General features: G+C 38.9%; 1 protein-coding gene across 2 annotated transcripts; it reads left to right on the forward strand.

The window, feature by feature from the left end:
• Positions 1-736: 736 nt before the first annotated feature.
• On the forward strand, positions 737-18,603 carry LOC308289753 (neurogenic locus notch homolog protein 2-like). 2 transcript variants are annotated; one of them, XM_080731504.1, is made up of 7 exons: positions 737-834; positions 1,395-1,438; positions 1,625-1,765; positions 3,039-3,126; positions 14,097-14,237; positions 16,620-16,876; positions 17,831-18,603. In XM_080731504.1, the coding sequence occupies exons 4-7, from the start codon at positions 3,090-3,092 to the stop codon at positions 17,930-17,932; spliced, it is 537 nt and encodes a 178-aa protein (XP_080587630.1). In that variant the 5' UTR covers positions 737-834; positions 1,395-1,438; positions 1,625-1,765; positions 3,039-3,089; the 3' UTR covers positions 17,933-18,603. The 2 variants fall into 2 exon arrangements, with proteins under 2 accessions (XP_080587630.1, XP_080587629.1); XM_080731503.1 differs by lacking the exons at positions 737-834; positions 1,395-1,438; positions 1,625-1,765; positions 3,039-3,126 and having other exon boundaries at positions 13,941-14,237.
• The last annotated feature ends 5,742 nt before the right edge of the window (positions 18,604-24,345 follow it).

Genomic DNA, 24,345 nt, shown 5'->3' on the forward strand with positions numbered 1-24,345 from the left:
TCCATTCCCTTATTTTTTATTATTTTCCTCTACACATAAGGATAGACTTGAGACATATCACTAATTCAGGGAAATTATATAGGCTTCTAGAAATGATGTATTTATTTTACATTTCTTGTATGTGACATAAAATATGTATAATAAATTATGATTATTATAATTATTATTATAATATCATTAAGACAACATGCATCCATTAATGCATCCATCCATCTATACCTACATTTTAGAACTGCAGCCAGCGGTTTTTGTCAGTTTGTGGATGTGGATCACTCAGACACGACCAAATGCAGCACTCCAATTGGCTAGGACTGATCACGTGGCACACGGAGTTCTAAACCGGAAGTGCGTCCGGCGATCAAATGGGTCCGACCGGAAACGATTTTTTTTTTTTTTTACTTTTTTTTTTTTTTTTTTTTTTAACTAGATGGGAGCGGCCCGAAGGGCCGTGACCCTCTAGTTCATTATAAAGAAAACTCCCTTCCTGGATGAAGCCAAAGCAGAACTTAGAACAATAGAAGAAAAAGGAAAAGAAAAAAAGCAGTCACACAGTGACAGAATCATAGGACAGAAGAATGCATTGGAGAGCATTCTGTGCGAGCTGCGTTGCTGTGGTTACAGACAGAACAGATCTAAAGATCTACAACGCTGCGCAATTCGACGCGTTGTGAGCTTGTAGATCTGTTCTTTTTTTGCACGCGACACGCCCGGTGCATTCTAGGTTGCTTATCCGAGAGTTGTGATGTTGCGTTGCGCTGCTGGATGCAATAAACACAGCAATAAACCGGATTCAGAGAAGATAGAAGAAAGGAGAACAGAAGCGGACATCTTAAGGTGAGTTTTGACACACAGAAATACTATTAAATGGAATTGTCTTGAGTTTATTTATACAATAGGTCTACTTTGAATTACGTGTGTGTGTGTGTGTGTGTGTGTGTGTGTGTGTGTGTGTGTGTGTGTGTGTGTGTGTGTGTGTGTGTGTGTGTGTGTGTGTGTGTGTGTGTGTGTGTGAGAGAGTGAGAGAGAGTGAGAGATACTGCATTTCATCGTGTGGCTTTGATAGCTTGCTCATAATAATAATACACCCATTCTGTTGTGTTTGTTTAGGTCAGGGGTCTTCAACAGGGGGTCCGCGACCCCTAGGGGGTCCGCGGAGGTACTGCAGGGCCAGGGGGTCCGCGAAATTATTGCTTTTTTACAATAAATCATGACTATCCATTTTGAATAGCTTGAATACATGAGACTACTATGCATTTGACAGATTGTTGATATTATTGACATTGGTTCTCAGTATGTTTAGAAATGGTAGTGGTACGGCCCACCCTGCTCGCTGTAACTTGTACATGTTTAAAATAAAATAAAAAATATGGCTCCCTGCTCCATCTCCCCATCAGTTTGGGGGTCCCCGGCCTGAAAACGTTGAAGACCCCTGGTTTAGGTAATACATTATTTGTTTTGTGTTCTTAACTAGGCTATTTAACTGTGTAAAATGACTTGAGTTTCCATAATAAGCCATTTTGTCATGTGTCTGTTTCAGCTAAGTGCCAAGTTTGTCATCCATAAAGTGTCAGTCACGATAGTTTACTTATTTCTAAAAATTCTATTTCATTTCTGATCCACATAGGGTGTGGTGGTGTGGGTTGCATACAAAATATTCCCTCTTTGTCAAGGAGCAAGCGGTGACATTTTTGGGACAGCTGTCCTGAAAACCACAGGATTTGCTGAAAAACATCAGCTTTCACCCCAACGCAACTGAAACTGAGAGGTATGTTTGGTGAAAAAGTCAGCATTATGATGTTGTCTCGGCTGCACAATAGTTCAACCAGAAATACACATTTGCTGCCGAGCCAAACAAACAAAGCTATGACAAAACCGAACGGCAAACGGGTCACAGTGTCACCTTAAAAAAAATAACTACAGCCATGCATAGAAGCCTGTTATTAGTTTGATTAATAATCAGCAGCCGCATAACAGCGTTCTCTCAAGGGCCACGGCATGTAAACACGGTGGTGATTCGGCTCGGAACGAGTCAACGACCATTGAAAATACTAATATGATAAACACCAAATACGAAGAAAGTAACTACCCTAAAATCTAAAGAACTGTCTGACTTGTGACTTGAAGTTGTGAGAGAGAACCAGATAACAGACACCACAGTGAGTGTAACTGCAGGTGGTCTGCTGACGAAGTGTCTGCTCTCTGGCTGCAAGTACAGCGAAACCACGGCCCACTGATACAAATCTATATAAAACAAAAATTAATATTAATTAGATATGCCTACATCACGCCACACAAGTAGAATGGAGTGAGCACATATGCAATGAGTGGCTTTCTTTTCTACACAGAAACTGGAAGTACACAGAAATAGTTACAGAAACAGCAGAAAGCTTTGAATCCACAAGCCTATGGGCAAACCATATCATTGCTCCCTTTGCCATGTTTCTATTGTATTATACTTTGGAATGAAGTGAGTGGACGGATGGATGGATGGATGGATGGATGGATGGATGAGGGGTTTCTGTTGCTATTCTTACAGAACGCCTTTGTTGTTTAGAGCAGTGGTTCTCAACCTGTGGGTCGGGACCACCATAATTATTTTGGGGGGGTCCCCAGATGATTAAATTAATGTATATTTCTAATGTGACAATTTAAGGACTTTAATACCTCTGAAATGACAAATTAAACATTGGTCAAATTGTAAAATATAAGAGGCTGAAATTTTGAAAATAGCCGATCTACATGCTCACATCGCCTCGAGCGTTGAGAGCATATAGATCTGCTATTTTCACATACAAAATGTAATTCCTCAACTCTTAGTGCTTGTCAGGATGAGGGGTCCCCAGGTAAATTATATGATTATTTGGGGGTCGCGGCCTGAAAAGTTTGGGAACCACTGGTTTAGAGGGCTCCTTTGATAAAACAATCACGTTGCTCTGTGTGCGTGCGCGCACGCACGCACGCACGCACGCACGCACACACACACACACACACAGTATATGTTGTAGCTTGAAATGAAAGCGCTGATTCTCTCTGCTTAGGAACTTTAAGACCCAGGACGGGGCCCTTATCGATGGAGGCAGGAGTCAGAGATGGTTGGAGGAGGAGGTTCCACCCAAGAAACCACAGGTGAGAAGAATGGAACTGAAACTTTACTTGTGAACACTTGGCTTTCGCTTCACATTGGTAGAATAAGTGAAACTAGAAGAGAAAATTTCTAAGAAATTTTAAGTGTGCCTGCAGCTCGCTAAGTCTGTGCAACCTTGTGTAGCGGTTGGTGTTAGCATTAGCGTTATTTCATTTGACGCAACCCGCGTGTCTGTATGACAAACGGTTCACGAGATCAAGGGTCACTTCCTGTTTGGTGAGGGGCACTTCCTGTTTGGCGAAATAGGCCCCAATTAAGGTCATGGACGATTAATGAATTAAAGCTGCAAGCAGCGATGACCGGGCCCTCGCAGCTCTACCAACGTCACAAGGCCAGCAGCCAATCAGAAACCAAACAGGAAGTCAGCCATTTCGACTAATTAGTGGCGTTTTGGAGCATTTTTGGCCGTTATGACGGGTCGCACTTTAACGACAGTTTTTTGAGAAAAAATTGTTTTGTGAGAAAAAAAAAATTTGAGAAAAAAAATTTGAGAAAAAAACTTTTTTGAGAAAAAGAAATTTTGAAAAAAAAAATGTGAGAAAAAAAAATTGAGAAAAAAAAATGTGAGAAAAAAAAAATTTGAGAAAAAAAAATTTTGAGAAAAAAAATTTGAGAAAAAAAAAATTGAGAAAAAAAAAATTGAGAAAAAAAAATGTGAGGAAAAAAATTTTTTGAGAAAAAAAAATTTTGAGAAAAAAAAAATTTGGAGAAAAAAAAATTTGAGAAAAAAAAATTTGAGAAAAAAAAATTTGAGAAAAAAAAATTTGAGAAAAAAAAAAATTGAGAAAAAAAAAAGAGAAAAAAAAAATTTGAGAAAAAAAAATTGAGAAAAAAAGAAAAGGTATGACACCAGCCGCGAGTCTGTACGACAAACGGTTCATGAGTTATAGAGGCACTTCCTGTTTGGTGAAGGGCACTTCCTGTTAAAGAGGGGGCGGGGCTTAATCAATTACAGCTTATCCCTATTGGTCGGAAAAAGACCAAAGTTGTGTGAGCATTTTACATTTTAAATGACGTTGCTAGGCAAAAGTATGGCAGAGTTATGTGGTGCCAAAGTTTCTGGGAAAAAAAAAAATTGAGAAAAAAAAAATTGAGAAAAAAAAAATTTGAGAAAAAAAAAATTTGAGAAAAAAAATGTTGAGAAAAAAAAATTTTGAGAAAAAAAATTTGAGAAAAAAAATGTTTTGAGAAAAAAAAATGTGAGAAAAAAATTTTTTTGAGAAAAAATTTTTTGAGAAAAAAAAATTTGGAGAAAAAAAAATTGAGAAAAAAAAAATTGAGAAAAAAAAATTTTTGAGAAAAAAAATTTTGAGAAAAAAAAAATTTGAGAAAAAAAAAATGTGAGAAAAAAAAATTGAGAAAAAAAGAAAAGGTATGACACCAGCCGCGAGTCTGTACGACAAACGGTTCATGAGTTATAGAGGCACTTCCTGTTTGGTGAAGGGCACTTCCTGTTAAAGAGGGGGCGGGGCTTAATCAATTACAGCTCATCCCTATTGGTCGGAAAAAGACCAAAGTTGTGTTAGCATTTTACATTTTAAATGACGTTGCTAGGCAAAAGTATGGCAGAGTTATGTGGCGCCAAAGTTTCTGGGTTTTTTTCGGAGTCCCCCATTCAAAGTCAATGGAGTTTTTGGGCGTTGTTTTTTGCGGATTACATCGCAATCGTAAAGCGGATCGGAAAGAAAAGTAATAGCACACCATTCCCGGCCGAGCCGCACATTTTGATGTATATATTGCGGGGGTGGCGTAAATCGTGCGGCAGTTATTACGTGCCGAAGTTTCCCCCATTCTAAGTCAATGGGGTTTTTTGGCGTCGTTTTTTGCGAATTACGTCGCAATGGTAACGCGGATCGGAAAGAAAAGTAATAGCAACCTATTCCCGGCCGAGCCGCACGTTTTGATGTATATATTGCGGCGGTGGCGTAAATTGTGCGGCAGTTATTACGTGCAGAAATTCGTGGCGAAAGACTTAATTAATTAACTAAAAGAGAAAATTTCTAAGAAATTTTAAGTGTGCCTGCAGCTCGCTAAGTCTGTGCAACCTTGTGTAGCGGTTGGTGTTAGCATTAGCGTTATTTCATTTGACGCAACCCGCGTGTCTGTATGACAAACGGTTCACGAGATCAAGGGTCACTTCCTGTTTGGTGAGGGGCACTTCCTGTTTGGCGAAATAGGCCCCAATTAAGGTCATGGACGATTAATGAATTAAAGCTGCAAGCAGCGATGACCAGGCCCTCGCAGCTCTACCCACGTCACAAGGCCAGCAGCCAATCAGAAACCAAACAGGAAGTCAGCCATTTCGACTAATTAGTGGCGTTTTGGAGCATTTTTGGCCGTTATCACGGGTCGCACTTTAACAACAGTTTTTTGAGAAAAAATTGTTTTGTGAGAAAAAAAATTTGAGAAAAAAACTTTTTTGAGAAAAAGAAATTTTGAAAAAAAAATTGTGAGAAAAAAAATTTTTGAGAAAAAAAAAATTGAGAAAATTTTTTTTTGAGAAAAAAAAAATTAGAGAAAAAAATTGAGAAAAAAAATTTTTGAGAAAAAAAAAATTTTGAGAAAAAAATTGAGAAAAAAAAAATTTGAGAAAAAAAATTTGAGAAAAAAAATTTTTGAGAAAAAAAAAATTTTGAGAAAAAAATTGAGAAAAAAAAATATTTGAGAAAAAAAATTTGAGAAAAAAAAATTTGAGAAAAAAAATTTGAGAAAAAAAAATTTGAGAAAAAAAATTTGAGAAAAAAAAATTGAGAAAAAAAATTTTGAGAAAAAAAGAAAAGGTATGACACCAGCCGCAAGTCTGTACGACAAACGGTTCATGAGTTATAGAGGCACTTCCTGTTTGGTGAAGGGCACTTCCTGTTAAAGAGGGGGCGAGGCTTAATCAATTACAGCTCATCCCTATTGGTCGGAAAAAGACCAAAGTTGTGTGAGCATTTTACATTTTAAATGACGTTGCTAGGCAAAAGTATGGCAGAGTTATGTGGCGCCAAAGTTTCTGGGTTTTTTTCGGAGTCCCCCATTCAAAGTCAATGGAGTTTTGGGCGTTGTTTTTTGCGAATTACATCGCAATCGTAAAGCGGATCGGAAAGAAAAGTAATAGCACACCATTCCCGGCCGAGCCGCACATTTTGATGTATATATTGCGGGGGTGGCGTAAATCGTGCGGCAGTTATTACGTGCCAAAGTTTCCCCCATTCTAAGTCAATGGGGTTTTTTGGCATCGTTTTTTGCGAATTACGTCGCAATGGTAACGCGGATCGGAAAGAAAAGTAATAGCAACCTATTCCCGGCCGAGCCGCACGTTTTGATGTATATATTGCGTGGGTGGCGTAAATTGTGCGGCAGTTATTACGTGCAGAAATTTGTGGCGAAACTATGGACTTAATTAATTAAGTATGGCGGATTACAATAAGTGTTTTGCCATTGCGTTGCATGGCAGGCACACTTAATGACTTAAGTATGGCGGATTACAATAAGTGTTTTGCCATTGCGTTGCATGGCAGGCACACTTAATAAAAATAGACAACTAGAAGAGAAAATTTCTAAGAAATTTTAAGTGTGCCTGCAGCTCGCTAAGTCTGTGCAACCTTGTGTAGCGGTTGGTGTTAGCATTAGCGTTATTTCATTTGACGCAACCCGCGTGTCTGTATGACAAACGGTTCACGAGATCAAGGGTCACTTCCTGTTTGGTGAGGGGCACTTCCTGTTTGGCGAAATAGGCCCCAATTAAGGTCATGGACGATTAATGAATTAAAGCTGCAAGCAGCGATGACCAGGCCCTCGCAGCTCTACCCACGTCACAAGGCCAGCAGCCAATCAGAAACCAAACAGGAAGTCAGCCATTTCGACTAATTAGTGGCGTTTTGGAGCATTTTTGGCCGTTATCACGGGTCGCACTTTAACGACAGTTTTTTGAGAAAAAATTGTTTTGTGAGAAAAAAAATTTGAGAAAAAAACTTTTTTGAGAAAAAGACATTTTGAAAAAAAAATTGTGAGAAAAAAAAATCTTGAGAAAAAAAAGTGTGAGAAAAAAAAATGTTGAGAAAAAAATAATTTTGAGAAAACAATTTTGAGAAAAAAAATTTGAGAAAAAAAGATTTGAGAAAAAAAAAATTGAGAAAAAAAAATTTTGAGATAAAAATGTTGAGAAAAAAAATTTGAGAAAAAAAAATTTTTGAGAAAAAAAAAATTTGAGAAAAAAAAATTGAGAAAAAAAAATTTTTGAGAAAAAAATGTTGAGAAAAAAAATTTTTTAGAAAACAAATTTGAGAAAAAAAAATTTGAGAAAAAAAAATTTTTGAGAAAAAAAAAATTTTGAGAAAAAAAAATTGAGAAAAAAAAATTTTTGAGAAAAAAAAATTTTGAGAAAAAAAAATTGAGAAAAAAAAATTGAGAAAAAAAAAATTTTGAGAAAAAAAAATTTGAGAAAAAAAAAATTGAGAAAAAAAAAATTGAGAAAAAAAAAATTGAGAAAAAAAGAAAAGGTATGACACCAGCCGCAAGTCTGTACGACAAACGGTTCATGAGTTATAGAGGCACTTCCTGTTTGGTGAAGGGCACTTCCTGTTAAAGAGGGGGCGAGGCTTAATCAATTCCAGCTCATCCCTATTGGTCGGAAAAAGACCAAAGTTGTGTGAGCATTTTACATTTTAAATGACGTTGCTAGGCAAAAATATGGCAGAGTTATGTGGCGCCAAAGTTTCTGGGTTTTTTTCGGAGTCCCCCATTCAAAGTCAATGGAGTTTTTGGGCGTTGTTTTTTGCGAATTACATCGCAATCGTAAAGCGGATCGGAAAGAAAAGTAATAGCACACCATTCCCGGCCGAGCCGCACATTTTGATGTATATATTGCGGGGGTGGCGTAAATCGTGCGGCAGTTATTACGTGCCGAAGTTTCCCCCATTCTAAGTCAATGGGGTTTTTGGGCGTCGTTTTTTGCGAATTACGTCGCAATGGTAACGCGGATCGGAAAGAAAAGTAATAGCAACCTATTCCCGGCCGAGCCGCACGTTTTGATGTATATATTGCGTGGGTGGCGTAAATTGTGCGGCAGTTATTACGTGCAGAAATTTGTGGCGAAACTATGGAATTAACTAGAAAAGAAAATTTCCAAGAAATTTTAAGTGTGCCTGCAGCTCGCTAAGTCTGTGCAACCTTGTGTAGCGGTTGGTGTTAGCATTAGCGTTACATTTTTTAACATTAGCATTTTTTGCATAAGCTTTAACATTATGGTTCTTCATATGACACCAACCACAGCCATTTCGACTAATTAGTGGCGTTTTGGCGCATTTTTGGCCGTTATCACGGGTCGCACTTTAACGACAGTTTTTTTGAGAAAAAATTGTTTTGTGAGGAAAAAAACGTTTTTTGAGAAAAAAAAACGTTTTTTGGGAAAAAAAAAGTTTTTTGAGAAAAAAACATTTTTGAGAAAAAAAAAAATTTTTGAGAAAAAAAAATTTTAGAAAAAAAAATTGAGAAAAAAAAATTTTTGAGAAAAAAAAAATTTGAGAAAAAAAAATTTGAGAAAAAAAAATTTTGAGAAAAAAAAATTTGAGAAAAAAAAAAATATGACACCAGCCGCGAGTCTGTACGACAAACGGTTCATGAGTTATAGAGGCACTTCCTGTTTGGCGAAGGACACTTCCTGTTACAGAGGGGGCGGGGCTTAATCAATTACAGCTCATCCCTATTGGCCGGAAAAAGACCAAAGTTGTGTGTGCATTTTAAAGTTTAAATCACGTTGCTAGGCAAAAGTATGGCAGAGTTATGTGGCGCCAAAGTTTCTGGGGTTTTTTCGGAGTCCCCCATTCTAAGTCAATGGGGTTTTTGGGCGTCGTTTTTTGCGAATTACATCGCAATCGTATCGCGGATCGGAAAGAAAAGTAATAGCACACCATTCCCGGCCGAGCTGCACGTTTTGATGTATATATTGCGGAGGTGGCGTAAATCTTGCGGCAGTTATTACGTGCCGAAATTTCCCCCATTCTAAGTCAATGGGGTTTTTGGGCGTCGTTTTTTGCGAATTACGTCACAATGGTAACGCGGATCGGAAAGAAAAGTAATAGCAACCTATTCCCGGCCGAGCCGCACGTTTTGATGTATATATTGTGTGGGTGGCGTAAATTGTGCGGCAGTTATTACGTGCAGAAATTTGTGGCGAAACTATGGACTTAATTAAGTGTGCCTGCCATGCAACGCAATGGCAAAACACTTATTGTAATCCGCCATACTTAATTAAGTCCATAGTTTCGCCACAAATTTCTGCACGTAATAACTGCCGCACAATTTACGCCACCCACGCAATATATACATCAAAACGTGCGGCTCGGCCGGGAATAGGTTGCTATTACTTTTCTTTCCGATCCGCGTTACCATTGCGACGTAATTCGCAAAAAACGACGCCCAAAAACCCCATTGACTTAGAATGGGGGAAACTTCGGCACGTAATAACTGCCGCATGATTTACGCCACCCCCGCAATATATACATCAAAATGTGCGTCTCGGCCGGGAATGGTGTGCTATTACTTTTCTTTCCGATCCGCTTTACGATTGCGATGTAATTCGCAAAAAACAACGCCCAAAAACTCCATTGACTTTGAATGGGGGACTCCGAAAAAAACCCAGAAACTTTGGCGCCACATAACTCTGCCATATTTTTGCCTAGCAACGTCATTTAAAATGTAAAATGCTCACACAACTTTGGTCTTTTTCCGACCAATAGGGATGAGCTGGAATTGATTAAGCCTCGCCCCCTCTTTAACAGGAAGTGCCCTTCACCAAACAGGAAGTGCCTCTATAACTCATGAACCGTTTGTCGTACAGACTTGCGGCTGGTGTCATACCTTTTCTTTTTTTCTCAATTTTTTTTTTCTCAATTTTTTTTTTCTCAAATTTTTTTTTTCTCAATTTTTTTTTTCTCAAATTTTTTTTTCTCAAAATTTTTTTTTTCTCAAAATTTTTTTTTCTCAAAATTTTTTTTTTCTCAAAATTTTTTTTTCTCAAATTTTTTTTTCTCAAATTTTTTTTCTCAAAATTGTTTTCTCAAAATTATTTTTTTTTTAACATTTTTTTTTCTCACACTTTTTTTCTCAAGATTTTTTTTTCTCACAATTTTTTTTTCAAAATGTCTTTTTCTCAAAAAAGTTTTTTTCTCAAATTTTTTTTCTCACAAAACAATTTTTTCTCAAAAAACTGTCGTTAAAGTGCGACCCGTGATAACGGCCAAAAATGCTCCAAAATGCCACTAATTAGTCGAAATGGCTGACTTCCTGTTTGGTTTCTGATTGGCTGCTGGCCTTGTGACGTGGGTAGAGCTGCGAGGGCCTGGTCATCGCTGCTTGCAGCTTTAATTCATTAATCGTCCATGACCTTAATTGGGGCCTATTTCGCCAAACAGGAAGTGCCCCTCACCAAACAGGAAGTGACCCTTGATCTCGTGAACCGTTTGTCATACAGACACGCGGGTTGCGTCAAATGAAATAACGCTAATGCTAACACCAACCGCTACACAAGGTTGCACAGACTTAGCGAGCTGCAGGCACACTTAAAATTTCTTAGAAATTTTCTCTTCTAGTTAATTAACTAGAAGAGAAAATAAGTCTGTGCAACCTTGTGTAGCGGTTGGTGTTAGCATTAGCGTTATTTCATTTGACGCAACCCGCGTGTCTGTATGACAAACGGTTCACGAGATCAAGGGTCACTTCCTGTTTGGTGAGGGGCACTTCCTGTTTGGCGAAATAGGCCCCAATTAAGGTCATGGACGATTAATGAATTAAAGCTGCAAGCAGCGATGACCAGGCCCTCGCAGCTCTACCCACGTCACAAGGCCAGCAGCCAATCAGAAACCAAACAGGAAGTCAGCCATTTCGACTAATTAGTGGCGTTTTGGAGCATTTTTGGCCGTTATCACGGGTCGCACTTTAACGACAGTTTTTTGAGAAAAAATTGTTTTGTGAGAAAAAAAAATTTTGAAAAAAAAATTGTGAGAAAAAAAAATCTTGAGAAAAAAAAATGTGAGAAAAAATTTTTTTGAGAAAAAAATAATTTTGAGAAAACAATTTTGAGAAAAATTTTTGAGAAAAAAAAAATTGAGAAAAATTTTTTTTGAGAAAAAAAAAATTAGAGAAAAAAATTGAGAAAAAAAAATTTTGAGAAAAAAAAAATTTTGAGAAAAAAATTGAGAAAAAAAAATTTGAGAAAAAAAAATTTGAGAAAAAAAAAATTTTGAGAAAAAAATTGAGAAAAAAAAATATTTGAGAAAAAAAATTTGAGAAAAAAAAATTTGAGAAAAAAAAATTGAGAAAAAAAAATTTTTGAGAAAAAAAAATTGAGAAAAAAAAATTTGAGAAAAAAAATTTGAGAAAAAAAAAATTTTGAGAAAAAAAAAATTGAGAAAAAAAAAATTTGAGAAAAAAAAATTTGAGAAAAAAAAATTTGAGAAAAAAAAATTTGAGAAAAAAAGAAAAGGTATGACACCAGCCGCAAGTCTGTACGACAAACGGTTCATGAGTTATAGAGGCACTTCCTGTTTGGTGAAGGGCACTTCCTGTTAAAGAGGGGGCGAGGCTTAATCAATTCCAGCTCATCCCTATTGGTCGGAAAAAGACCAAAGTTGTGTGAGCATTTTACATTTTAAATGACGTTGCTAGGCAAAAGTATGGCAGAGTTATGTGGCGCCAAAGTTTCTGGGTTTTTTTCGGAGTCCCCCATTCAAAGTCAATGGAGTTTTTGGGCGTTGTTTTTTGCGAATTACATCGCAATCGTAAAGCGGATCGGAAAGAAAAGTAATAGCACACCATTCCCGGCCGAGCCGCACATTTTGATGTATATATTGCGGGGGTGGCGTAAATTGTGCGGCAGTTATTACGTGCAGAAATTTGTGGCGAAACTATGGACTTAATTAATTAACTAGAAGAGAAAATTTCTAAGAAATTTTAAGTGTGCCTGCAGCTCGCTAAGTCTGTGCAACCTTCTGTAGCGGTTGGTGTTAGCATTAGCGTTATTTCATTTGACGCAACCCGCGTGTCTGTATGACAAACGGTTCACGAGATCAAGGGTCACTTCCTGTTTGGTGAGGGGCACTTCCTGTTTGGCGAAATAGGCCCCAATTAAGGTCATGGACGATTAATGAATTAAAGCTGCAAGCAGCGATGACCAGGCCCTCGCAGCTCTACCCACGTCACAAGGCCAGCAGCCAATCAGAAACCAAACAGGAAGTCAGCCATTTCGACTAATTAGTGGCGTTTTGGAGCATTTTTGGCCGTTATCACGGGTCGCACTTTAACGACAGTTTTTTGAGAAAAAATTGTTTTGTGAGAAAAAAAATTTGAGAAAAAAACTTTTTTGAGAAAAAGAAATTTTGAAAAAAAAATTGTGAGAAAAAAAAATCTTGAGAAAAAAAAATGTGAGAAAAAATTTTTTTGAGAAAAAAATAATTTTGAGAAAACAATTTTGAGAAAAAAAATTTTTGAGAAAAAAAAAATTGAGAAAAAAATTTTTTGAGAAAAAAAAAATTAGAGAAAAAAATTGAGAAAAAAAAATTTTGAGAAAAAAAAAATTTAGAGAAAAAAATTGAGAAAAAAAAAATTTGAGGAAAAAAAATTTTTGAGAAAAAAAATTAGAGAAAAAAAAAATTTTGAGAAAAAAATTGAGAAAAAAAAAATTTGAGAAAAAAAATTTGAGAAAAAAAAAATTGAGAAAAAAAATTTTTGAGAAAAAAAAATTTTTGAGAAAAAAAAATTGAGAAAAAAAAAATTTGAGAAAAAAAAAATTTGAGAAAAAAAAATTGAGAAAAAAAAAATTTTGAGAAAAAAAAAATTGAGAAAAAAAAATTTGAGAAAAAAAGAAAAGGTATGACACCAGCCGCAAGTCTGTACGACAAACGGTTCATGAGTTATAGAGGCACTTCCTGTTTGGTGAAGGGCACTTCCTGTTAAAGAGGGGGCGAGGCTTAATCAATTACAGCTCATCCCTATTGGTCGGAAAAAGACCAAAGTTGTGTGAGCATTTTACATTTTAAATGACGTTGCTAGGCAAAAGTATGGCAGAGTTATGTGGCGCCAAAGTTTCTGGGTTTTTTTCGGAGTCCCCCATTCAAAGTCAATGGAGTTTTTGGGCGTTGTTTTTTGCGAATTACATCGCAATCGTAAAGCGGATCGGAAAGAAAAGTAATAGCACACCATTCCCGGCCGAGCCGCACATTTTGATGTATATATTGCGGGGGTGGCGTAAATCGTGCGGCAGTTATTACGTGCCGAAGTTTCCCCCATTCTAAGTCAATGGGGTTTTTTGGCGTCGTTTTTTGCGAATTACGTCGCAATGGTAACGCGGATCGGAAAGAAAAGTAATAGCAACCTATTCCCGGCCGAGCCGCACGTTTTGATGTATATATTGCGTGGGTGGCGTAAATTGTGCGGCAGTTATTACGTGCAGAAATTCGTGGCGAAAGACTTAATTAATGACTTAAGTATGGCGGATTACAATAAGTGTTTTGCTATTGCATAGCAGGCACACTTAATTAAGTATGGCGGATTACAATAAGTGTTTTGCCATTGCGTTGCATGGCAGGCACACTTAATTAAGTATGGCGGATTACAATAAGTGTTTTGCCATTGCGTTGCATGGCAGGCACACTTAATTAAGTATGGCGGATTACAATAAGTGTTTTGCCATTGCGTTGCATGGCAGGCACACTTAATAAAACGCAACATGACCATGGACAAAAACATTGCTAACCATCCAGTATATATTCTAGCCCATAAATACTATACAGAACGTCAAAATCACCCCCAGTGTGAAGTGCGTTAATTTCATTAAGCGTCCCGCGAACCTTGGCCAATTTGACCTTGGCCATACAAACAGACACCAATTGACCAATGACAGTCCGGACAGACACAGGACAAACAGACAAAGCCATGTGTACTAAAGCGTATTTAAAACCCCTGCCAGATGGAAGACAGGCCTCTGCTGCCCAGCATGGATGGAGGAGAGAGTGGACGCTGCAGCAAGGCAAGGCTGCTGACCTCTTCCTCACCCGACCTCAGGCCGACCTGGACTCAGATTGTCTGGGTGTCAATGTCAAAGGACCAGGTATGGCTTATTGTTTTGACTGCTTCTTTTGTGTGTGTGTGTGTGTGTGTGTGTGTGTGTGTGTGTGTGTGTGTGTGTGTGTGAGACTGTGTGAGTGTGTGATTCATATTTTATTGGATTTTTGAACAACACAACATAACCAAATACCTACACAAGAGTCCAAAACAAAAACAGCTAAAAATAAAAAGGGAAGGAGGATTTCTATGCTATGCTATCCATACAAATAGAAACACTTGTCATTACAATCCATTAACATGGAGAAGAAATCTTTCCCACATCAGGTGGAACTGGTCTATTCTGCCCCCTTTTTTTATTTCTTCTTCACTGTTGTTCTTCTCTCGGTCTAATACGGCCATTTACAAAAGAATACACATTCAGTAAGGATATTGTCAGCACTTTGGATGTTGGTTGGTTTTAATACAGTTGGCTCAATCGCCATGAACTTGAATTTGTTTTTGGATAGTTCATTTTATTGTAAATTTGGGTGTCCGACACACTGACTAAAGCAAGGGGTAAACTACATGCCTCTCAGCACTCCCACCTTGCTGGTTGGGGCACCAGTTCAGAGAGGAGTAGAATCATGAGGGATAGCATCCGTTATGCACACCTCACTGACAGGTGAAAATAAACGATCAGTGACTCCATGTGCATCGGAGGATGCATGTAGTTGTATACGTGCTCCGCAAGACCAACAGTAGGGGTTAGAAGCAACAGGGAGTGTGTAGTGCATACATGGAAAACCAGCGACACATTTTAAATTAAATCAAAGTGTTACAGCTCAAAATGTGTTGCAGCACGACGCGTTTTGAGCTTGTAGATCTGCTATTTTTGCTTCTTTTGTATGAGATACTAGAATGACAAAGTAGGACGTAGCAATATGCAATGTGGCCCTCTGGAGTGACAGTGGAAATATAGTGGCCCTCTCAATCATCAAAGTTGCCCACCCCTGGTGTAGTGCATAGTTCAAAGGGAACTGGGAGAATGACTCCCAATTCGTCAATTAGCCCTTCGCTATGCCCCTCCTAAACCCGTGCTTGCCCAATGCCACGTTTAGCGACAGGTTACTAAGGCGGGTGCCTTGGCAAGCTGCCATGGCGGCGTGCAGCAATAGCACCCAGCTGCAGACTAAGTAACCTGCCTCAAACGCACGTCTAGGAAGAAAACAATAGCCTATACTAAAGTCAGATTAACATACAGTACACAAGTGTTACCAGTTATATTTTCTCATGAAGTGCTCCTAAATTATTCCAGTGGGTTTGTGTAGGTCAGTGCAATCCGTTCTGTTTTTGTTTCAGTGTTTGTGACACGGAAGCGAGTGGGTGGGACGTTCGCGAACGAATCGAGTCTTTTGAACGGCTCTTTGAAATGAACGATATAATTCGGTTCACAGTAGGGAGCCGTTCCTTTCTAATGAACAGTGTTGGGAAAAGTACTAAATATATTTACTTAGGTAAACATATCAATACTGCAATCAAGTTTGGAATGTTATTAATGTACTTAATATTTTGTGTTTTATTAATGAGTAAAAGTAAAATAGTATTGGTATCAAAATGTACTTAAATTAGCCTACCAATATTAGAACGTAGCCTACTCATTATGCAGAATGTCCTGTTTCACAGGTTTTCCAATGAGTAAAATGTAGAAAAATCATTTGCAAATAGCTGATCTACAAGCTCACAATGCATTGCAACGTGACACATTGTGAGCTTGTAGATCACCTATTTTCAAATGCCAGAAATGTATCCAATGGCAAAAATGTATAGGCCTATTTGGGTGGAAGTGATTTACAATCATAATCAAAATCTACAAAGTAACCAGTAACTAAAATGAGGCAGTCTTTTGAACGGCTCTTTGAAAGGAACGGATCTCAGAGATCCGGTTCACTTCAGAGAACCATAAATCCCATCTCTATCTAGCAGCCAGACTCGCGGTACAGCGATGCGCGCCGCCATGGCAGCTTGCCAAGTCAGCTGCGTTAGTAACCTGTTGCTAACTTGGCATTGGACAAGGACGGCTTTAGGAGGGGCATAGCGAAGGGCTAATTGGGGAGAACAGAATAGTTTACATTTTGAAGGTTTGGAAATAAATAGAAAATGTACTGTAAAGCTGGTTGCACACTGCTGCGTTTTTTCTTTGCGAAATACTTTTTTTCAGGGCAAAGACAGAGAGAGAGAGCAAGGGACCCTGTGGTCGAAAAATAAATACGAATTGGGCGGGAGTGTGCAATCGTGATTAACATAACGTGAGGTTGATTTCTTTATTTAAGTGCTCTGAAATTCGCTCCTATATTCGGCAGAAAAAACACAGCAGTGTGTAACGACCTTAACTCCTCCAGATGAACCCCGGCTGAACCATGTATCCCTCTGTTATCCTCTCCCCCAGACAGCATCATCCCGCTGATGCTGGCGTCTCTGCGTACCGGAGGAAGCTCAGAGTGCGGCCTGCACGGCGAGGAGGAGAGCGGAGGCGACGAGCCGGGCCCCAGCATCATCTCGGACCTCATCACCCAGAGTGCCACGCTGGCGGTGCAGACCGACCACACGGGAGAGCGCAGATGCCGCCAAGAGGCTGCTGGACCACATGGGCAGAACCCCGCTGCACGTCGCCGTGTCCGCCGACGCATGCAGGGAGTCTTCCAGGTGAGAGAATAGCATAGGAATTCCATGTTGAACTAACATCGTGATTACAGTTTTATTATGCAAAACCGCTTATGCTTACTAGATCAGGGGTCTTCAACGTTTTCAGGCCAAGGGCCCCTTAGTTGAGGGAGAGATGAAGCAGGGACCCCCCCAAACCTTTTCATAGATTCCATATAGTTTCATAATTTGACAGCACAATCATCAGTGTATTTTGGATTCATGTAAAACATTTTTTTTTTTTAGATATTTAACCACTTGAGCCTGCTATTGTAGATATGCTATTTTTGCTTCTTTTGAATTGGAATCGTGAAATGTAACACTTTGATTTAGTTTAAAATGTGTTTAGTTATACTCATGTTAACTTAACGAAGTTAAATACAAATATGTTGGACATTAAAAAAAACTACACTTTTTCATGGGCAGATGTGACTTATAGACCTACAAACGCTTGCACTTTTTCAGACCTGTAATTAATTTGCTCTGTGATCTCTTCCTTTGGGTACATTGGGCACACTGTGCGTGTACTGCTACCTGTGAATTGCAAACTAGTTTATTATTTAGTGTACACTTTGTATTTTTGGAGTTTTTAGGTATCTGTTTGTGTATCATGGATGTTCTATTTTTGTTGTGATGTCTTGTAAGTTGTATGTAAGCAAGGATTGTGTAATTTTTTATTTCTGCCTCTTGGCCAGGTCACACTCGAAAAAGAGATCATGTCTCAATGTGTTTTTATCTGGTTAAATAAAATAAAAAATAAAATAAAAATAGGTGCTGGTGTAAATAGTAACAAAGAAATTGACAGCTTATTGTGTCTAAAATTACATATTTAGCCACTTGTACGCACTAAAATCGATAAAACAATAGAGGTAAATGAAAACATTTTAATACTCATCTTTTCTTTCCTCTAATTATATTTTTTTTTGTTGGTGGGGATTGTTGTTTGTTTTCTTTCAGACTGATTCCAGTGGTAGCTGCAGGAGAAGACCATTAATGCAGAAGATCTTACAAGAGGAAGACGGCTATGGGGAGATTCATTTCAGAAAAAAGGACATCTAAAGAAAGGACAATAGACAAAAGATGTAGAGGCGCTGCAGATATCTCACCCTGGACAATGGCAATGGTTGCGTTATCACCGCAAAGTTCAATGAACTACAGAGAGAATGCAGACTGCAGCAGGCCTGGGCCAGAACTATCCACCCACAAACACAACTGGGCCGCAACTATCCACACACAAACTCATGTATGTGACTTAACGCTCATAGCTACTTCTATGAATGCAAAATGCTACAGATCCATGGGAAAAAAAGGGAGAGTCCTCATTTACTTGCTGTGGAAGTAACTCCCGATGGAATAATCATTGGTCATAACTGCTCATGTACTGCTGGGTAGTAACTTAAAGGAGTAGTTTAAAGATAAAACGACAAATGTATGTGAAGATGCTGCTCCATAAAGCTTTAACCCATTCAGGCCGGGTACACATTTTAGTGTATGGGAGGGGCTTACAGTACATGTACAGTATGTTGCAACATATTTGTTTTTGTAGGCTAATTTCTGATTTAGGAGGTTAGGCCTAAATGGGTTAAACCAAATTAGGTATGAAATTTGACGAGCACAACTGTTCTCACAGATCTTGAAGTTTATGTATTTATTTGTTATTTATTTATGAATGTTGTTTTTGAGGTTCTTTGTAAGCTGTGTTAAATAAATGTATGTATGTATGAAATTGATATATGATTTTGCTCACTTTTATATACTGTTTTTATATGGCATGTGCTGTGAGAACCTGGCTGAAATTCACCATGACCATGCATCCTTTCCAGGCAAAGTTAATGTACCTACCAGCTTAAACCAGCCTAGACCAGCTACCAGCTAATAATACCAGTTTAAACCATCTACCAGCATAGACCAGCTAAACCTGAACCATCTTAGACCAGCTAATAATACCAGCTATACCAGCTACCAGCTTTAACCAGCTTTGACCAGCTAAACCTAAACCAGCTTTGACCAGCTAATAATACCAGCTTAAACCAGCTACCAGCTAAACCAAAACCAGCTAATAACACCAGCTTAAACCAGCATAGACCAGCTAAACCTACCAGCATAAAGCTGGTCAAAAAGCAAGATGGCGGTGAAAACCTACCCTTAAGCTGGTCCAGCTAAGACCAGCAAAAAGTAGCTGGTTTTAGCTGGACCAGCTTAAGCTGGTCTTAGCTGGTTTTTTCAGCAGAATTGATCATTTGCAATAATAAAGGTATTTAAACCTATCTAATGATAGGATGAAAGCGGACAAAAATTAAATGTTGTTGTTATGCAAGAACATATTTATGTGTATCCTCAATTCCACATGTTCGAGACTACCTGGGAGACACAGGCCAGGGGACAGCGGACAGAAGATATGCAATGTAATTTCCAAGAATGTGTATTTGTCCCGTCAATAGGAAACCACCATGAAAGTTGTTTTAACCAAAAACATATCACCCTGGCTTTAAGGAGTGTTTACAGAGATGCTGTACATAACTGAAATGGAGGCTGTTGAGCTTGCTCTTAAAGCTTAGATGAAGGTTCTGGAACGACTGAAGTTTGAGTCTGAGGAGATGTACCAGGCACCACTGAAGTTGGTTTCCCTTCAGTCATAAGGGACCCAGCTACACCAAAAGCCAAGGACCAGGTGGAAAATATAATGGTGACATTACCAGAGTCTGCACTCAGTGAGGACATGGGGAATAGCCTATTAATTTAAAGCCTATACCTCAGACTCAAGCAGGAATGCCAGATTGGACCGTAGCATTGGGGGAAATGAATGGTGAGCGTGTGAGGAGTAGTTCACTTTCCAATCCTCTGTGTATGTTTATCTCCTTTGAAGAAAAAATATAAATAATACAAATATAAATAATTATAATAATGCCTTTTTTCCCATCCCAATTAATGGAGAAATTAAGCCACTCAATAAATAACACTGAACCTTTCTGATTTTGTCTGTTGCATTTGGAGGTGATAATGGGGGGCTTTTCCTGCAGTCGGGCCGACTCATTTGGGCCGACATTCCACACAAAACTCCAAAGCAGACACCGCCAGCGACGCCAACTGATCATTGATGTTCAAGTCTGCCACGGAACACGTCTTGGCTCACTGTATGGAGGATGTGCATTTATTTCACAAGCACGTAGGACAAGGACATAGGCATAATGTGGATACCATGCTGACCACGAAATTCAATGTGATGATGAGAACATGGAAACTAACACCTTACATGGAGTAAGAGGACATCTTACTCCATCCAATACAAACTGTGAGCTCATTTAGGTCTTCTTGCAAGGGCCTTTGGTTGTCAGAAGGACCAGGTTTAAAAAGAAGGGTGACTGAGCCATTGCAGTGGAATGCTTTACCTTTAGCAGAACTTTAGGGTCAGTTGACAGTTTAATAACGATTCATGTTTTATAAGCACATTATTTCATCATGTGTTATACTTATTTGTTGTAAGCTTAATGTTTTATTGCTTTGGTGGTCAATAATGCCAGGGCATTTGGCACAACGGCATTCCTGTGCTGGTTGACGCCCCCACTGGGTCCAATGGTGAATGAGGACATTGACTACAGAAATCTGGAATCATTGGAGAAGTACCCATTATCCACCTTGGAGACTCATGTGCATAAGTACAAAATGTTATATAAAAAAAAGACTTACGGCCATTTATAATCATGCACTTTATTTGACAATTCACTGTGGCATCGCTCGGGGAATGCATATAAGAGTGTTACCAGATTCAGCAGTTAGTCCGACCAGGCACGGTTCTAGCCCTGAGCAGCAGGGGGTGCTACAGGGCGCGCGTGCACGAAATATGCGCGCACGCGTCCACAGTTTTATTAATTTATTTTTTACGTTTTGCAGTCATTTTGCCCTATTCACCAGCAGTCTCCCAGTCCCCAACCACCCCTTAGGTTAAGCAAAACAAGCCAAAAACAACAGTTTAAGTCCTGTTGTATAGTTGGGACTGAACGAATTGAATGTAAAGGAGTAGTAGGCTGTACAAATAATTATATTGGATTAATAATCGCGCAGGCTCAGGCTGTGTGTTTGCATGCATACTGCATGGTTTCATAACAAGTTGTTTCTGTTGCATCGAGGCCAACAACACATGTACAGAATAATGAGAAATATAGTCTGAAAGTGAGGTCTGCGCAAATGTTTCATAGGTTGATATTCATCTGTCCAGAAATTAATCAATTATAGACTACTCACTGTATGGTCGAGTGGTCACGATAGTGCGTCCATCCATGCATCTCTGTTATGCAACTTTGGGAAAGTTGTAAAGGCTTTGGTGGTGATCTTGTACAGTTTCCATAAGATCTCCTCGTAAAGAACTTCAATCGAGTGTATTGTTTGTTTTATATGGGTTGTAGTTGTCCTGCGTGCCTTCCATAATTCCCATGGTCCATGGGTTAATGGACTGCTGTCTTCTCTCTCCCCCAGCGCCCCGTTTGCAAATTAATGTGTAGGCTAAACTGTTCTGATAATACAACTTGTTTTGGCTGTCCATTCATGATGTATAACTTAAACTGCGCGGTCGTATTCCAAACCAATGCATCTTAACAACATAACAAACCGACAACTAGGGCCAACCCAGCAACAACTATCGTTTCCTGTCTTACTTTCACAATAAAGTGTCTCCCGCTTACCTCCCAATGCAGCTTATTTCACGCAGGTTATTATTAACAGGAAAAAGTGTAGCTTAACCCGTGTGTTTTTGTGCAACCAAACGTGCATGGGAGAGAGAATGATGAGGGTGAGAGAGAGAGAGAGACATTGAGAAACAGAGAGAGAGAGAGAGAGAGAGAGAGAGAGAACTGCCGTTGTTTAGGAGTAGTACTGCACTTGGTATCACACTTTTCTCCGTCTGACCGTCTCTCTCCCGATTTTGCTAGCCCCGAAAACTACCGGTGCTAGTCCGGAAAATAGTGGTGCTTAAGCGCCAAAAGCCTCCGTGTAAATCCGCCACTGTGTCCGACCATAAAGGTCTTCGTCCCTCCGGACCCTGCCTGAGCAGAGAACTAGGTAGTGTTGAGCTTGACAATTATAAGCTTTATTTCGGAGCCTATTTTACAAATCACCCATGCAATAACCTAGCCATCTATCATCCAAGGTGGCATTACGTATGGTTTGCACCCTGGCTTTTAGAACTGGGACAGCTGTTGGGGTCAATAATGCCAGGGCATTTGGCACAACGGCATTCCTGTGCCGGTTGACGCCCCCACTGGGTCCAATGCCGAATGAGGACATTGACTACAGAAGAGAAGTACCGCAGCTTTACGTTATCCAAGAAAAGCACAAGAAGAAAATAACAAGGATGTGTGGTGGAAAACCTACAGAAAGTATGTGGAACAAGAAGACTCTGAACATGGTGTGGAGCGGGTGAATATTGGACTGCCATGTTTCCGTTCTTCTGGGACTAAAGAGATGAGGCAGAGGAGGCGGATTGTGAAGGCCAACAATGAAATTGTGCTACTGGAAAGGGCAACCCGCCTGAAAACTTTCAAGATCCCTCTAGATCGAGTGCAGGCCACCTGGGAGAAAACTGGCAGACCACTATGGAGTCTTCAAAGATGTATTCCCCATTTATGATCCTGACAACCTGTGGATAACATACTGAATTGTAAGTTTTAGTTTGAAAACGACGTTGTGTTCTAAATGTGATTTTCTTATTGTATTTCTATATTGTTGGATGCTTGAAAGATTGTCTATCATTGTAGGTCAAATGCTAGAGATGCTGTGTGGTGGTCGAACAATCAAATAGACAGGATAGCAGGGGACGACATAAGACAATTCTGGGAAGACAATTCCACGTGTAGAATATTGTGCATAGTAAGTAATATGGACTGAATATATTGTTTTTCTAAATTATGTCAGTATCTTGAAAAATTATGACTTTGTTGGGCCTTTTTTTTACTTTTCTTGTTTTTGCATTGTAGAGATCCACAATGCCAGAATCCCCTTCTCTGCAAGAAACCCTCTGTTTCAGGAGAGTTTAGTAGTCAGAGCTCATGTACTTGTTCTGAACAAGATGGACCTGGCTTATTTTTCTGGAAAACGGCGAATCCTAATGTAACTTGAGAGGAGCGGGGTAAGGAATATTCTCTGCACAACCTGTTTCTGTCAGCAAGATAAAAACATCAAAAAGCTGGTTTCCATGGTGAGTCGGTGACCAAGCTGATCGCAGTTTAAACAGAGATGAGAACACAAATTATTGCCTGATAGTGATTGGAGTACCTTATGTGGGAAATTCATCTCTTATAAACATTTAAATTAAGGTTGTGCAACTGAACCCCCTTCCACCTGGCTTATGTAAAAAAAAAAAAAGGAAAAAAAAGAGGAAGACCATGTGGCCTGACAGTTATAAGTTTTAGTTTGAAAACGACGTGAAGTTCTAAATGTGATTTTCTTATTGTATTTCTATATTGTTGGATGCTTGAAAGGTTGTCTATCATTGTAGGTCAAATGCTAGAGATGCTGTGTGGTGGTCAAACAATCAAATAGACAGTATAGCAGGGGACGACATAAGACAAGTCTGGGAAGACAATTCCATGTGTCGAATATTGTGCATAGTAAGTAATATGGACTGAATATATAGTTTTTTCAAAATTATGTCAGTATCTTGAAAAATTATGACTTTATTGGGACTTTTTTGTTACTTTTCTTGTTTTTGGATTGTAGATATCCACAATGCCAGAATCCCCTTCTCTGCAAGAAACCCTCTGTTTCAGGAGAGTTTAGTAGTCAGAGCTCATGTGCTTGTTCTGAACAAGATGAACCTGGCTTTTTTTCCTGGAAAACAGCGAATCCTGATGCAACTTGAGAGGAGCGGGGGATCAAAACGCTGGTTCCCATATGCCGATCAGGAGTTTTCAGTATATGGCAATAAAAGGTATTTGGTTCCCTTGACATCACAGGGATCTCCATATCTCCATATATGGGCATAAAAGGGATTTGGTATCATAGGGATCTCCATATATGGCAAACGGGATTTAGTTCCCCTGACATCACAGTGATGTCAGTGTTATGTCAGAGCGTGAGAGTCAATCAACAAAAAAGCCAAGCGTTAGCCATACAGGCACTGACAAGATGTGCCGGTTCTGATAGTAAACTGCGACCTATGGTCACAAAAAAACAGACATGGCAACACATGTGCTGACATCATAGAATTGCCTCCAAACGAATTATTTTCTGAAATAATAATCAAATTACAAAACCAAACCCGAGTGGCCCCGTAACGGTCTCGTCCGAGGTTTTGGGCTTTTGTTTTCAATTTAATTTAGGTTTAATTTTAAAACCGGGCTTTCTTGTTTAGTTTAGTTTTAGTTTATCCAAAGGCTTAGTTTCAGTTAGAGGACCACATAAAAACTAAGTTTTTACTAAGTTAGATAATAGAACATATCCAGGTGAATGCCACTTCTCTACAGTATATTGATTTCGAT

The sequence above is a fragment of the Nannobrachium achirus genome, assembly GCF_963921795.1.
Source record: "Nannobrachium achirus genome assembly, chromosome: 8".
In the NCBI taxonomy this organism is placed as follows: Eukaryota; Metazoa; Chordata; class Actinopteri; order Myctophiformes; family Myctophidae; genus Nannobrachium; species Nannobrachium achirus.

What these genes read in the sequence shown, in the direction of transcription:
- LOC308289753 (XM_080731503.1), top strand. Translation starts at nt 14,024, where the DNA reads ATGACAGTCCGGACAGACACAGGACAAACAGACAAAGCCATGTGTACT. An exon ending in TGTCAATGTCAAAGGACCAG is followed by an intron (nt 14,238 to 16,619) that starts GTATGGCTTATT and finishes CCTCTCCCCCAG; the next exon opens with ACAGCATCATCCCGCTGATG. An exon ending in GCATGCAGGGAGTCTTCCAG is followed by an intron (nt 16,877 to 17,830) that starts GTGAGAGAATAG and finishes GTTTTCTTTCAG; the next exon opens with ACTGATTCCAGTGGTAGCTG.